We start from the raw sequence: 13,080 nt of genomic DNA on the forward strand, positions 1-13,080 counted from the left end.
ATATGCGGATATAAACATATTTGCGTATGGATATGATGGGGCATAATCTGTCTGTCAATCCACCCCTCCTATCGCACTGGACCTACTATCGATGTTATCGACTAAACAAATATTGTGTTCATCGCGCCATTCAAAGTACTGACATTTACATTTTGTTAGCAACGCTTTTCGAGAACAAACCGGTGACTATGAAACAATCCAAGGACGAAGACAAGGAGGAATCGCCGGTTCAACCGACGACCCACAATTCCAGCGCAGGCAGCAACGGCCACGACGCCAAATCTCCGGTGGTCACTACTGCACCAGCGGCAACTTGTTCCGTATCGGTTTCGGATGCTTCGGGGGCCGGAGCTTCCGTTCGCACCACTGGACGGGTGAAGGTGAGTGAGACCCGCATCCCTGCACCCCACAATTCTCCATCTGATCTTGAATCCGTGTCCTGCAGAAACCCAAACAGGTGTACGATCCCTCGGACAACTATGTGTCCCGGGCCAGCAGCAACCGCAACTCTCTCTCTTCAGTCCCGGCCACCTCCAATGTCCAGTCACCGCCAGTCAAGGAGGCCACCGATTCGCAGGACTCCACAACCAGTCCTGTTTCGGAGCAGCAGCAGCAGCAGCTACAGCAAGCGGCTCAACTTCGCAACTTCGACACGTGCCAGAAGTGTGGCAAAAGCGAACCCAAGCGCGGATCTGGCCATAAGAGCAACTTCCTCACTTGCAAGGGCTGCATGCAGAAATGTAAATATCCCCCCAATTACTTACTACTTTCCTACTTCAGACCCACATTACCATTGGCTACGTAAATCATGGCACGACCATAGAGAAACGTATACTTCTATTGTTGGTCAATGCTATCTACCTTCTGTAGTCGCTTTATCAAAAATGCAAACATGCACAAAAAACAAAACTGGTTTTAAGAATCCTGCTATTCTTTCCGATTTCCATGGTTTAGTTTACACTAAACTATAAATTTGCTGTTTGGTGCATATGTGCAATAGTTGTTATCTTACACATGTGTTTACGTGATATGCCACTTTGGCAGGTACTAATTCATTGTGCATTTGCATTCACATCATTTTTCTTAGCATCATAGTGTCTTGCAGTGATAATAGATTGCCATCAGTTCACAAAGAATGTAAATAGACAATCTTTGTCTTACTTATACACACAAGATATATAACAATAGCTAGCGTTTACTGGATTCCTATAATAATACTCACATTTTGTGCATTTCTTTACAGGGCACTTCCCCTGCTTGCCGATCACGTTCCACAACCAGAGCACAGCCCGCAAGAAGTTCAAGTGCGACAAGTGTCGCTACTGCCGGTTATGCAACGTGAGGGGGCCAGGTCTTTCCATTTGCAGTTTATGCGTGGATGCCTATCACCCGGACTGCAATGATCCCACTCTCAAGCAGAGCAAAGCCGTCGAGGCCAATCCCAATTGGAGATGCTTCCGATGCGAGGCGTGTAACATCGGCGGCAGCACGAGTGCATCCAGCGAGGAGCAAACGGGGGCCAGGAAATCCACTGCGAGCCGCGAGGACCAGGCCCAGCCGGTGGTGCCGAGGAAGTCGAATGCGGGTCGCAAGAAGCGCGTCCAATCGGAGCCCACCGGGCAAGAAAAGGCAGCGAAGATTGAGAAGCTAGCCAAACGTAGACAGCCCTTGAAAACAGAAAAGAAGAAAGAGTACAAAAAGGAGGAGGATGAGGAGCCGGCACAAATAAAAGTCAAGGTGGAGAAGGTCGAGCCGGTAGATATGGAGACTGAGCAGATTGAGAATAACGATCTGCCTGGGCCAGAACAGGAATCGCTTTCCTTACGCCTAACGCCAATCACAGCTGTAGAGAGAAGAAGCCATCCAGTATCAACCTGGTCCGTGGAACAGGTCGTCCAATTTGTTGCCAAGCGCTATCCGAAGGAGGCGAACGTGTTCCGCTACCAGGACATTGATGGCGCCTCCCTGCTGCTGCTCAATCGCCACGATGTGATGAACGGATTCGGTTTGAAGCTGGGACCGGCGCTGCGCGTCTTCGAACTCGTGATGTCCCTGCAGACTCAATCCAATGACGTTGGCCTCGCCTGGCTAGATTAGCGTCCCCACCCACCTCCTTAGCACCTAATGTCATGTACCACACTTAATTTAAATCAATACTCTCTTCTGTAGCCATCGCAACCGCATCACTTCGCAGCCAATAAAGCTTATATTAAGTCTTCTGGCGGATGGCTAAGATTTTGCTTTAGTTTTAAAAATGTTCCGTAATCCCACACTCGCAAATGCACATACTTTTGAATGGTATCTGCTGAATTTGCAACACGTTATGATTTTTATTAAGGTGTTTTTTTTTTTTAAGGGTAGAGGCAAAGGTTTACTCTTTTATAGATGAACTAAAGTTCTTCAGTTAAGAGGAAACCTTCCTTGGCCAATAAAGCAAAAAACTGACCCCAAAACCTTTGTTGTGCTTTTACTTATCGTGGGTTGAAAGTTGTTATTACTTTTTGATGGAGTAAAATACGCCTTTTATTCGTCTAATATTTATTCAAAGGAAATGAAACATATCGATATGGAATCACTCTTAAAACACTGTGCGAGTAATGCGACTTTAGTTCAAATACAAATATATAAGTCTGGGCTGGCTCAACCTAGGATTTCTCAAAAATAAAGTAATTGGCAATGAATAAATAATGCACATTCAAGTAAATATATATACATATATATGATCTTCTAAAAAAAAAATTCGAACAAAAGTAGTTGTGGCTGTGAATTGGCCGAACATCAAGTGTAACTTGAAAACTATAAATCGTTACAAATCTTAGTCTAAACTTGAGTGCAAGTGGATATTTACAAAAGGATAGGCACGGTATGTGTGGTGTTGTCCAGTAAATACTGCTGGCATTCCTCAGCATTCGCAAAGTAACAATTAAAATGATCAATAAAACGTGCATTCAAGCTGCATCATTTCATTAACTACACTTTAGTTTCGCTAGTGAATACCCTAAATACATTTAAATTACATAAATCATTAAGTATTCTTATCGCTGCTTTACATTACAATTATCGTCTCAACAGAAAGTGCTACGAATTGTCCAGACGTTAATATCCATCCTAATATATATACACACAAAACGTGGGGAATATCAAGGACACCGGATGCACCGGATACACCAGAGCAATTACCGAACGGCGGCCTCCGGGTTACGGACAAATACTGTTGGCAGATCCGGATTCCTCCAGAGCTAGACGCGCGGCAGCAGCTTCTCCTCATCGCCGCCAGGACCATGCATAGTTGGCTTCGGCGCCGACCTGGCCGGATCGTAGCCGTAGAGAAATATGGAGGCGATGACCAGGCCAGCTCCGAAGCTGAACTGCAGCGTGAGATTGAAGTCGAAGATGTATATGGAGGCCACGCACGAGATGATGATGGCCAGCGAGGTGGCGAAGCCCTTGAGAATGTTATCCGCGTACTTGACCACCACGGCAACGATCAATCCACCGCCGGCCTGCAGCAGGACCAGGTACCAGACAAACAGATCGTAGCCCTTGAAGAATCCCTGGTCGAAGATCCTACTGCCGTCGTTAACGAAACAGGTGAGCAGGCCGAAGGGAATGCTGAGCAGACTCAACTGCACATTCCGCATCCACACGGAGATCTCGGCACCCTTGAGGATCTTCTCAAAGTAGATGCCCGCGAATCCGGAGAGGAAGCAGGCGCCCAGTGCGGCCCACAGTCCGAGCATCCTGTTCTGCTCGGGAGCACCGCCAGAGGAGGCGGCCGTGGCTGCAGCTGCGGCACCACCGGCTGAGCCACTCGTCGGACCCTCCGTTTGGGCCAACTGCACCAGGACGATGCCCATCACCAGGAGCAGCAGCGCACCCCACTGCGTGTTCAGCAGCTTGCGGCGCAGAATGACAACCGCGAACATGGCCGTGGTGAGAATCTTCAGCTGGTACGTCACCTGGTAGGTGGCCGCATCCAAATGGGAGGCAGAGACGTACAGCAGATTGTTTTGAACGATATAGACCAGCGAGGGGACGCACACCTTCAGCGTGTCCATGGGATTCGCAATGATGGTCTTGTGCAGCGAGCGTACAAACTTCTGGGCATCCTTGCCCTCCTCGTTGAAGACCAGGAACAGGCACGTGATCAGTTTGGCGAACTCTGCCATGAGTACGGCTGCGAAAGAGGGCGCAAAATGGCAATCAATCAATCAAATATATGTACATATATACTAATAAGTCCAAGTATCGCTGTTCGGGTTTTCAAATAAGTCCGGTTAACTTACACACAGAGTCACCAAAGCAATAACCAAAGTTTAATGGCAAAATGTAAACCCATATGTAATTCAAGAATGCCAACCAAACCTCCTTGAGCTATCGCGGTAGAAGTTCCCCAACAGTTTTATCAAGCTATTAGGAGCTAAATGCGGAAGTGGCTGCTTATCAGTTTCTTTGGCAGCTTCACATCTACCCGAACGACCATTCCCCGCCTGCCACTGCTCCTACACCACCTTCACCTCCACCTCTTCGACTCGTTTGCTTTTACTGCTGATGTTGCTGCTTGCGTGGACAGACCCACGTCGAGGTTTCGTGGAAGTGGCTCTGGGCAACGAGGTGAATCTGCTAAGCGGTGAACCGGCTTGACCTGCTGAGCCCGACGACCTGTTGGACTTTTGGATAAGCACTCACCCGTGGAGCTGAGGAAGATGTCGCCTGGCCGGGTGCGGGCGTAGCGCATGCTGAGGCCCAGGATGGCATTCTGCAGGGTCAGCGTCAGCAGGCTGATGTACTTCAGCGTATTGGCGTTCACTGTGCGATGGGAATAGGAATACGTGACGGGGGCGGGCAGGAGCGCCATGTCAGTACCGCTGGAGTAACGCCACCGCACTAAAGGCCAAATACTCACTGTGTATGCTATTCATGGTGCTACGCTTCTAGCTCTATTGTCTCAACTCCAAAACCAAATAGAAACCGAAGGCAAACAAAACGCCGTAGTTGGGGGTACACAAAGACTCCGTTCCTGGCCAAGATCAGTTGTCGGCGGGCCGTTCCGTTTGGCAGTTCGTTCCCTTCAAGTTGGCCAGAAAAGCAGAAGAGCGCAAATGAAGACGACTCCACTGGACCGGGCGACACGTAAACAACAATCAGAGCCCGAAGCTTCTGCCAGCGGCGGCTTTTTATCGCCGCCTATGTGGTTGTTGTTGCTGCGCGCCAGGGACGTGGTCCTGGGCTTGCAACGGGGGTCATAAATGCGAAACCTTCTTAATTGAATGCAAACAAAATTTAAAAGTGCATTGTGCATTTCAGTAAAGTAAATACACCTTACATATGCTCCTGGGGGATGGATCCCCATTTTAAAGCAAGCTACGCCCATGGCGTGCAGCTTTTGTTGCTATTTTCGCAGCAGAGACCGACTTTTCGATAGTCACAGTGCTGGCATTGTGGCGGAACTCGCGAAAAAAGAAGTTGCTTGCAAAAAAAGCTAGATATACAATAATCGGGCATTGAGATTGCTTAAATTAATGTATATATTATGACTTTAAAATTAAAATTAAAATTTAACAAGAGAGCATGGGGATCGAAAGTAGAAAACAAGAAAACTCATGGACGAAATACATAAATACATATTGTGCATGCTTGTTCTACATGCACATGTATGTTAAATTTTTAAGCCCAGCGAAATTTATTTTTGCCGCACTAGGTTGGCTATTTACTCAGCTGCCGTTGAAAATACGTCATGAAAGCCAGTATATGCAGACAATTAAAATAAACATAAAACATCAAATTAAGCCAGTGAATGATGAACAACCTGTTGGCGGCACCTGATAATTGCGATGCATCAAATTTACAATACAACATTACAAATATATTGCCATTTGGGGGGATTAAATAAATTAATTTAATCAAATGCAATAAATGAAAACATTAATAATTTCCGTGTTGATTTTAAATCTTTTACTTTTTTGAGTTCATCACTAGAATTCGCTTTCGCCTGCCGCCTATCGATAACATTGCTCGGTGTGGCGATTTCGTAAATAGTTTTCTAACTGAATAATGGTAACAGTTGGCCACTTTAGTTGATAATTCATAATTGCAAAGACCAGAGACGCCAGGACACGATGAAGGAACAGCCGCTAAAGGAGATCACACAGCTCATCCACGCCATCAAAGTGGGGTAAGTCGTCGGTTGGCAGGCACTGCGATTCATTTGGTTGTTAAAGTGGCATATGTTTTGCAGGCTGGTGGAGGGATCCTACAACATAACCAACAAGACGCTGGACATCTTCAAGTACATCATCATGAGCAAGAGCTGGCAGAACGCCGAGTGAGTTGCAAGGGATGGCACACCAAGGATAACACATTAACTGATAAACAACTCCCCCTCATTTGACAGTGCTCTCATGCAGATTGTGCGCGACCAGTGTAAGATCCTGCAGGCAGCTCTGCCCCAGGAGACGGTTACCTCGAACATTGCCAGGCGGATCCTCAAGCTGACTCGCGAGGAGTTCGATCTGTTGCACGCCAAGGTGCAACACTTCGCGGACGACTCACAGGCCTCGCTGTCGCTTCACAAGCTAGTCACGCAGACCAGCGAGAGCAACGTCAGCGTAGATTACTCGGTGCCCCAGCATGGATTGCGGGAAGCGCTGCTCGACCACCTGCAGGAGGTGGAAACGGAGCTGGAGACCAGTTCGGAGAACATCTGCGTCCAGGCCGAGGAGCACATCCATTCGTCGGAGATCATCTTGACACTGGGACACTCGCGCAGCGTCGAGAATTTCCTCAAAAGGGCGATCAAAAAGCGTCAGTTTCTCACCATCATCGTAGCCGAATGTGCGCCAGCCTGCCGGGTTAGTTGGGTCTCTTTATGGGACGACAGTATTTGTGGGGTGTAAGAAAATGCTCTTATGTTGCTTAACAACTGCCTATGTCTTTTACAGGGTCACAATTTGGCCGCCAGCTTGGCCAACGAGAAGAATGTGGAGATTGTTGTGATCCCAGATGCGGCCATCTTCGCTATGATGTCGCGCGTCAACAAGGTAATAATCGGTACGCACAGCGTGCTGGCTAATGGAGGACTCAGAGCGGCGTGTGGAGCGTATACAGTGGCCCTGGCCGCCAAGCATTACTCCGTGCCGGTCATTGTACTGGCGCCCATGTACAAACTCTCACCATTGCATCTGTGCGAGCAGGACGCCTTCAATATGGTCGGCTGTGCGGAGGATGTGATACCCTACGATTCGATTCCAGCGCGCGAAGCCAAGGTATACAGTCCCATGTTCGACTACGTGCCTCCGGAACTGGTCACCCTTTTCATATCCAACACGTAAGTAGTGCGCTTATCGGCCTTTCGACTCTTTTTTATTGCATTTATTGGATTCTTTTTTTACTTAGCGGTGGCCATGCCCCCTCGTATGTGTACCGCCTCCTTACGGAACTGTATCATCCCGAAGATTTGGAGATTTGAAATCGTGTTTGTCTCGTTGTTTTAGCAATTCTACCAATAAAGTCTACAGTAAAGTAGCAAGCCCATTTCGATTTGGATTGATTTAAATGCATCAATTTCGTAGACATTTATAAACTTTAAAATTCAACAATAATTATATCGAATAAGCAATAACGGTGGATCGGTTTTCGATTTAAGAACATTACTACTTTATCTTGGGTTGATATAGTTAATTTCAGGTAGCACGTTTCTCGTAATTTCCCTGCGGCACACGATCCTCAACCTATTTTTGAATATTTTCAAGCAGCTGCGTGAAGTCGGCCAGGCTATCGGCATAGTAATCCGGCTGCGCTTCCACCGGGGCGTTCAGCATGTCCTCCTTTGTTAGGCAGCCGCTAAGTACCAGCAGGGACTGGAAGCCGCAGGCCTTGCCGAACTGCACATCCTGCACCAGTGTGTCCCCGATGAAGATGCAGCGCTTGCAATCACGAATCTCGAACATTTCGCCAAACATTTCGCCCAAAATGGGAGACGGCTTGCCCAGAAACGTGGCCTCGCGTTGCGTGTAGCGTTTAACGTGCTCCAGGAAGTCAAAGAACCCGGCCACATTGAGATTCTCCGCCAGTGGCATGATGACATCGCTGCCGCCGGCTATCAACTGGCAGTCGTCATTCTCCTGAAGGTGCCTAATGGCCTTCGCCAGCTCCACGTACGAGAGGTCCAAGTGGATGTCGAATAGCACAGCGCCCACGGGCTTTTCAATGGCCAGGTGATCCACCAGCGACGCGGCCGTCAGGTGCTCCTTGACTTGCTGAAGGAGAATGATATGAAATTTAATAGTCACACGGAAGCTCTTGAACTAAATATATTGTATATATATATTTATAAGTAATAACCTTCCCCTTACCAGCGATTCAAACTCGATGTTGTGCTTACGTAACGTTTCGTTCGCTTCGAGGGACATGAGGGAGTATACCCGCTCCCCCGGCTTGTGCTTCTTCAGGTACCGGACAATGGTCTTCACCGGATGAACGATGTCGTCCTCCTGGACGTTCTTGGCGCCGATGTGGCGAAACTTCTCCATGTAATCCTCCTCGGACCGGAAGCTGTTGTTCGACACGAACTTGATCTGCTTGCCGGCCGCTTTCAAGGCATTGACGGCGGCTCCCGTGTTGGGAATCCAGCCCACCAGGAGCCAGACGACGCCATCGCAGTCGCTGATCACCAAATCGAAGGAATCGATGAACTGCCGCTGCTCCTCGAGGCTGAGCTTCAAAATGTGTCGTGGTGGCGACATGGTAATGTTGGTTTTTTGGCTTACAGGAACGAATTGGATGCTGGTTGCGCGCGCACGGAAATTCCACAGCCGACTAACCGCCTTTGCCGGCATTTAACCTTCAATGTCAACGCATTGACATTGTTCCCCCGGTTCCTCGAACCCGAACCCAACCACCCCTCGCCCATACAACCCTATGCCTACGTACATATGTGCTAAGTATCTTTTATTACACGATTTAGCGAACCCGAGCGGAGTGGCTCGTCCGATAAGATTCCGTATGTAAATATAAGATCTTCTGTGTGGAACGCGGCATGAAAGACTCGTGCGATTTGTTGTCTATTTCACATTCCCATCTGCCGGACAGAGCGGATAGCAGTCCGGAAAATACATACATACATATGTATCTCATTTGCTTCCTAGTTCGGATTTACAATCAAGCGTACGCGTGATTATACCAAGTTTATCTTAAGGAACAACTTATAAAATGAGTCTGCTGCATTCGTCAAATTTTGGTTATTCATGCTTTTGACTGTCATTTGAATTTACCGGATATAATTTAGAACCATATAGATTATCGAACTAGTTCCACTGCCAAATGTGACTGAAATATATTGGTCTCGAAATAATTGACAGCCTTATTATTGAATTCAATTCTATGCAATCAAAGCGAAACCACAAACCCAAAATGGCTGTAAAGAAAAATTTAATTAAATTTCAAAGGCTTTTGGCATGCTATAAATATTATATGTATTTTGCGATTCACATGCTTCCTTTTCTTCCTTTCAATTGCATTTCTTACAAATCCTCTGCGATACACGTGATTGAAGGCGATTGACATACATACATATGTATGTATGTAAGTATTGATCGGTGGTGCATCGGCCTTTTGTTGCTGCTGTTGTTCGCTCAAGCTTATAACAGGCAGGCACAAACGTGTACAGTGAACACTCGAGGAAACATGTATGAGCACGCTTTCCTCAGTTCGAAAAGCAAAGGTACAGTTGACGCATGGAGAAACTAATAAGTATGATGACAATTGCGAAAGTTCAGCAGCGTAGACAACAGAATGCCTGTCGCCCTACGGAGGTCCCACTGTGCTGGGCCGTAGACCCTGGCCACACATGTCAACACCTTGACATTGATGGCTGCGGCATTTGGCCAACGGAAGCGGAGAGGGGGAAATGGAAAAGCCGCCGGAACGGAGGAAACCACAAATGGCCAATAATTCAAATTCAAATGCAACATTTCAATTGGCGGGGTCCGGAAGACGCTCGTGTCCATGTCCGCGTCCGCGGCGGTGAAGGCAAAAGAACTGGCCAACGGGGCGGGTACTTGATGTGCGAGCGCGTGTGAGTCGCGTCGCTTGGGGTTCGGCTGCGTTTTTGGTTTGGTTTGGTTTGGTTTGGTTGGTTTTGGCTGCGGCTTTTTGGTATATCGCATCACAAGTCCAAATCGATTGCCGGGCCAGCTAGTTTAGTTAGGCGTCTCCCTGATAAGATACGAAAGTACGAGTTGCGAACGCTTGCGAAGAATTCCGCCAGAAGAAAAGCACATTCGGCCACCTGAGCTTGGAGCAACTGTTCCCGGCGGTTATACAACCAGACGACAACTAGTCAAAAACTAAGGAAAATTGCCGAAAATGTCTACCCTGGCCAATGGTGGAAAGGAGGAGGATCTAAAAATTCTGGCTCAGCTGAAGAGCATCGAACAGATCAACGAGCAGCGCCGCATATTTCTCAACAGCACGATCAATGAGGAGGTGCCGGAGGCCACAAACGGATCGACGGTTCGGGAGGAGGACCTGGAGAAGAATCTGAAGGCCATAGACGAGCCGCAGTCTACGAAGATGCCCCCGGAGGAGGTGGCGAAGAAAACGCCTGATGAGGTCCCAGCCCAGGAGCAGCAGAAGGAACCCGAAAAGGTGGAGCCAGCCAAACCAGTGCCCCCCAACACGCTCACCCTGAACGTGAAATACGCCACGCTGCCAAGTCCGAATGTGGTGACCCTGCGATCCCCACTTTCGCCGCCCCCTAAGCCGCCAATGCTGGGCCGCACCCGCAGTACAGGTCCCGCCGATGGCAAGGGTCCAGCGAGCAATGGAGCTCTCTCGCCGGACAGCTCCATAATCCGTCAGAGCTTTCCCGAAGGCGTCATCACGCCCAGCAAGCCGGAAAAGAGCCCTGCCACGCCCAGCGAGGAAGGCCCGCCGACCGTCTCCGCCCGCCACTACGAGGGACTGATCGAGGAGCTGAGGTGTCCCGGCTGTGCCGGCGCCATGAAGGCGCCCATCCTTCTGTGCAAGAGTGGCCACAGTGTCTGTGAACAGTGCACCCGCATTTTGCTCATGTGCCCGCTCTGCAAGGTAAAAATTGACGTCAGCTCGCCAAAAGTGTTGTTCGGTTATCAATATCATATTGCCCCAATGTGCGCTCCTTATCTAGTGACGTGCAAATATACATTGGTATAGACTAAGGAAAAGCTACTCGCAGATTGCCATCATCGACAGGCGCAGGACAGAATGATCTCCGGTGGAGATTAGTTTATTACCCAGCCGAGGGTGTCTAATCAATTTTCAAGTGCAGCCCCACTATCTGCACTACAAGTGTGACTATAAAAAATAAGCCTTGTCTTGCACTAGGAAATGTGTGGTGCCACCAGTTCACTCTTCTAGGGCATATTTATTAGTGCCATCTTCTAAATATCCAACCGAATCTGAAATCTGCAAGAAGGAAGTCGATATTAACGTTTGCTCGGACTTTTCCATAGATAAACTTGTATGCTCGCTAACCAATGGACAAAATAAGTACATCGAAAAGCCCGTGTCATACTATCACTATGATAAGTATGATAAAGTGTATAGTTTCTTCATCATCAAGTTCTTTCCATCAATACTAGGAAATGGGGCATATGATATGGGTAACACACATCACATTCGAACTTGCACACTAAATTGTATGCCAATCCCGATGTCAATGCAAATAACTTTATGTTTCAGGAACCCTTCACCAACTCCCGATCGCTGACCGTGGAGGCGCTGTGCGCCAAGGCGCACTTCCGGTGCGGACACGCCTCCGGCGGCTGCCAGGTGCGGATGCCGGTCGTCCTGCTGCCGTGGCACGAACAGCAGTGCATGTACAAGCCGATGAAGTGCTTCATGGGCCGAGTGTGGGGCGATTGCCGCTGGCAGGGGCGCGAGGTGCAGTGGAAAGAGCATCTGGAGGAGCAGCACGACGACCGCCTGTTTCGGTCAAGCAGCGCTGATCTGGAATGGAATCTAGGCACGCGGCGGAAACCGTTAACCGGCTACTATGTCTTCCAGGCGCACGACGAAATGTTCAACTTCTACGAGATCCACGACCGCCAGCGTGTGCTGTTCACCATGACCTGCACGTCGAACCGGCGGGACAGCAAGTACAACTTCGCCTACGAGGTGACGGTGCTGCTGCCAGACAACGAGGCGCTGTCCATGACCCAGAAGTTTCCCGTGCACAGCGAGTACGACAAGGACATCCTCATGGAGGGCACATGTGTCAGCATTCCGCTGACGGAGCTTAACCGCTTTCTGGACCAGGACAAGGTGAGGGAGTACTTAGCACCAAATGTCCAGCATTCTAACTAATCCACTCATTCGACGACCACCCGGCAGGTTCTTCATTACCGCGTGAGTGTGCTGGCGGTCAAGTCGCCGCGTCGCGCAAAACCACCTCGCCAAAATCTGCCGCAGCCGGCGGACCTGGAACAGGCCCCGAATGGAGGCGTCAACGTGAAGAGCGTGCCGACCAACATGATCATTACGCGCACCTACAAGGAGGCCATCGGCGAGGTGACCAAAGCGGATGTGGCCAGTCCGGACTCGGAGGAGGATCCGGCTGCAGCCGACGGCGCTGGGGCCATTGGAGCCGACGGAGCCGGCGGTGTGGAGCTCGAGCGCAAGTGGGGCACACCGCAGCTGCACTTCAATCGGAAATATCTGCGGAACACTCTGAACGATGCCACGCCCGCGGAGGATGAGCTGCGTCCGCTGGCCGCCGATCTGCGCAATGGAAATGGCGACGATAAGCTCTCCCAGTGCAGCAACAGCACGAGTTACACGAAAAAGGTGTCGGATTCGCTGCGAAGAAGCTTCCGGGCACTCAAGGCGGATATCGTGGAGCTGCGCCCGTTCAGCAAGAAGGCAGTCAGGGATGGATCGACCTCTCCGGTCCAAAGCAATGGCAAGTAGTGATTCCGTGTGTGTGCCTTTTCTAATTCGTCAACAGTCGCAAGAGTTGAAAGCATGTAAATATAGCAAATGTTTTAATCTATTGTATATGTACTAAAACCGAAATAAATAAAATAAAAAATAAAAAAAAAA

General features: G+C 49.0%; 5 protein-coding genes across 8 annotated transcripts; 3 read left to right on the top strand and 2 right to left on the bottom strand.

The window, feature by feature from the left end:
- Window positions 1–102: 102 nt before the first annotated feature.
- Window positions 103–2,435, top strand: Lint-O (L(3)mbt interactor in ovarian somatic cells). Of its 2 annotated transcripts, none has more exons than NM_001297903.1 (3): window positions 103–380; window positions 446–740; window positions 1,244–2,435. In NM_001297903.1, exons 1-3 carry the CDS (start codon window positions 189–191, stop codon window positions 2,095–2,097), a joined length of 1,341 nt encoding a protein of 446 aa, NP_001284832.1. In that variant the 5' UTR covers window positions 103–188; the 3' UTR covers window positions 2,098–2,435. The 2 variants fall into 2 exon arrangements, with proteins under 2 accessions (NP_001284832.1, NP_570018.1); NM_130662.3 differs by having other exon boundaries at window positions 1,244–2,315.
- Window positions 2,436–2,525: 90 nt separating this feature from the next.
- On the bottom strand, window positions 2,526–5,254 carry Ugalt (UDP-galactose transporter). 3 transcript variants are annotated; one of them, NM_001297904.1, is made up of 3 exons: window positions 4,907–5,254; window positions 4,690–4,809; window positions 2,526–4,177 (listed from the first exon to the last, which is right to left on the bottom strand). In NM_001297904.1, the coding sequence occupies exons 1-3, from the start codon at window positions 4,920–4,922 to the stop codon at window positions 3,240–3,242; spliced, it is 1,074 nt and encodes a 357-aa protein (NP_001284833.1). In that variant the 5' UTR covers window positions 4,923–5,254; the 3' UTR covers window positions 2,526–3,239. The 3 variants fall into 3 exon arrangements, with proteins under 3 accessions (NP_001284833.1, NP_570019.1, NP_001138149.1); NM_130663.4 differs by having other exon boundaries at window positions 4,907–5,147; NM_001144677.3 differs by having other exon boundaries at window positions 4,690–5,147.
- Window positions 5,255–5,972: 718 nt separating this feature from the next.
- eIF2Bbeta (eukaryotic translation initiation factor 2B subunit beta) lies at window positions 5,973–7,619 on the top strand. Its single transcript, NM_130664.4, has 5 exons — window positions 5,973–6,175; window positions 6,239–6,325; window positions 6,395–6,851; window positions 6,942–7,327; window positions 7,396–7,619. The coding sequence occupies exons 1-5, from the start codon at window positions 6,120–6,122 to the stop codon at window positions 7,466–7,468; spliced, it is 1,059 nt and encodes a 352-aa protein (NP_570020.1). The 5' UTR covers window positions 5,973–6,119; the 3' UTR covers window positions 7,469–7,619.
- On the bottom strand, window positions 7,553–8,829 carry CG2680 (uncharacterized protein). The gene is made up of 2 exons (NM_130665.5): window positions 8,355–8,829; window positions 7,553–8,258 (listed from the first exon to the last, which is right to left on the bottom strand). Exons 1-2 carry the CDS (start codon window positions 8,742–8,744, stop codon window positions 7,731–7,733), a joined length of 918 nt encoding a protein of 305 aa, NP_570021.2. The 5' UTR covers window positions 8,745–8,829; the 3' UTR covers window positions 7,553–7,730.
- A 1,256-nt stretch (window positions 8,830–10,085) lies between these two features.
- On the top strand, window positions 10,086–13,070 carry CG2681 (uncharacterized protein). Its single transcript, NM_130666.2, has 3 exons — window positions 10,086–11,088; window positions 11,722–12,303; window positions 12,373–13,070. Exons 1-3 carry the CDS (start codon window positions 10,366–10,368, stop codon window positions 12,946–12,948), a joined length of 1,881 nt encoding a protein of 626 aa, NP_570022.2. The 5' UTR covers window positions 10,086–10,365; the 3' UTR covers window positions 12,949–13,070.
- The last annotated feature ends 10 nt before the right edge of the window (window positions 13,071–13,080 follow it).

Source organism: Drosophila melanogaster, chromosome X (assembly GCF_000001215.4).
Source record: "Drosophila melanogaster chromosome X".
Classification (NCBI taxonomy): Eukaryota; Metazoa; Arthropoda; class Insecta; order Diptera; family Drosophilidae; genus Drosophila; species Drosophila melanogaster.

Coding starts and splice junctions, on each gene's coding strand:
- Ugalt (NM_001144677.3), bottom strand. CDS start 4,858: ATGGCGCTCCTGCCCGCCCCCGTCACGTATTCCTATTCCCATCGCACA. Junction 4,178..4,689: donor CATCTTCCTCAGCTCCACGG/GTGAGTGCTTAT, acceptor CCTCTTTCGCAG/CCGTACTCATGGCAGAGTTC.
- CG2681 (NM_130666.2), top strand. CDS start 10,366: ATGTCTACCCTGGCCAATGGTGGAAAGGAGGAGGATCTAAAAATTCTG. Junction 11,089..11,721: donor TCATGTGCCCGCTCTGCAAG/GTAAAAATTGAC, acceptor TTTATGTTTCAG/GAACCCTTCACCAACTCCCG. Junction 12,304..12,372: donor GCTTTCTGGACCAGGACAAG/GTGAGGGAGTAC, acceptor ACCACCCGGCAG/GTTCTTCATTACCGCGTGAG.
- eIF2Bbeta (NM_130664.4), top strand. CDS start 6,120: ATGAAGGAACAGCCGCTAAAGGAGATCACACAGCTCATCCACGCCATC. Junction 6,326..6,394: donor AAGAGCTGGCAGAACGCCGA/GTGAGTTGCAAG, acceptor CTCATTTGACAG/TGCTCTCATGCAGATTGTGC. Junction 7,328..7,395: donor ACCCTTTTCATATCCAACAC/GTAAGTAGTGCG, acceptor TTTTTTACTTAG/CGGTGGCCATGCCCCCTCGT.
- Lint-O (NM_001297903.1), top strand. CDS start 189: ATGAAACAATCCAAGGACGAAGACAAGGAGGAATCGCCGGTTCAACCG. Junction 381..445: donor GCACCACTGGACGGGTGAAG/GTGAGTGAGACC, acceptor CGTGTCCTGCAG/AAACCCAAACAGGTGTACGA. Junction 741..1,243: donor CAAGGGCTGCATGCAGAAAT/GTAAATATCCCC, acceptor ATTTCTTTACAG/GGCACTTCCCCTGCTTGCCG.
- CG2680 (NM_130665.5), bottom strand. CDS start 8,744: ATGTCGCCACCACGACACATTTTGAAGCTCAGCCTCGAGGAGCAGCGG. Junction 8,259..8,354: donor ACATCGAGTTTGAATCGCTG/GTAAGGGGAAGG, acceptor ATTCTCCTTCAG/CAAGTCAAGGAGCACCTGAC.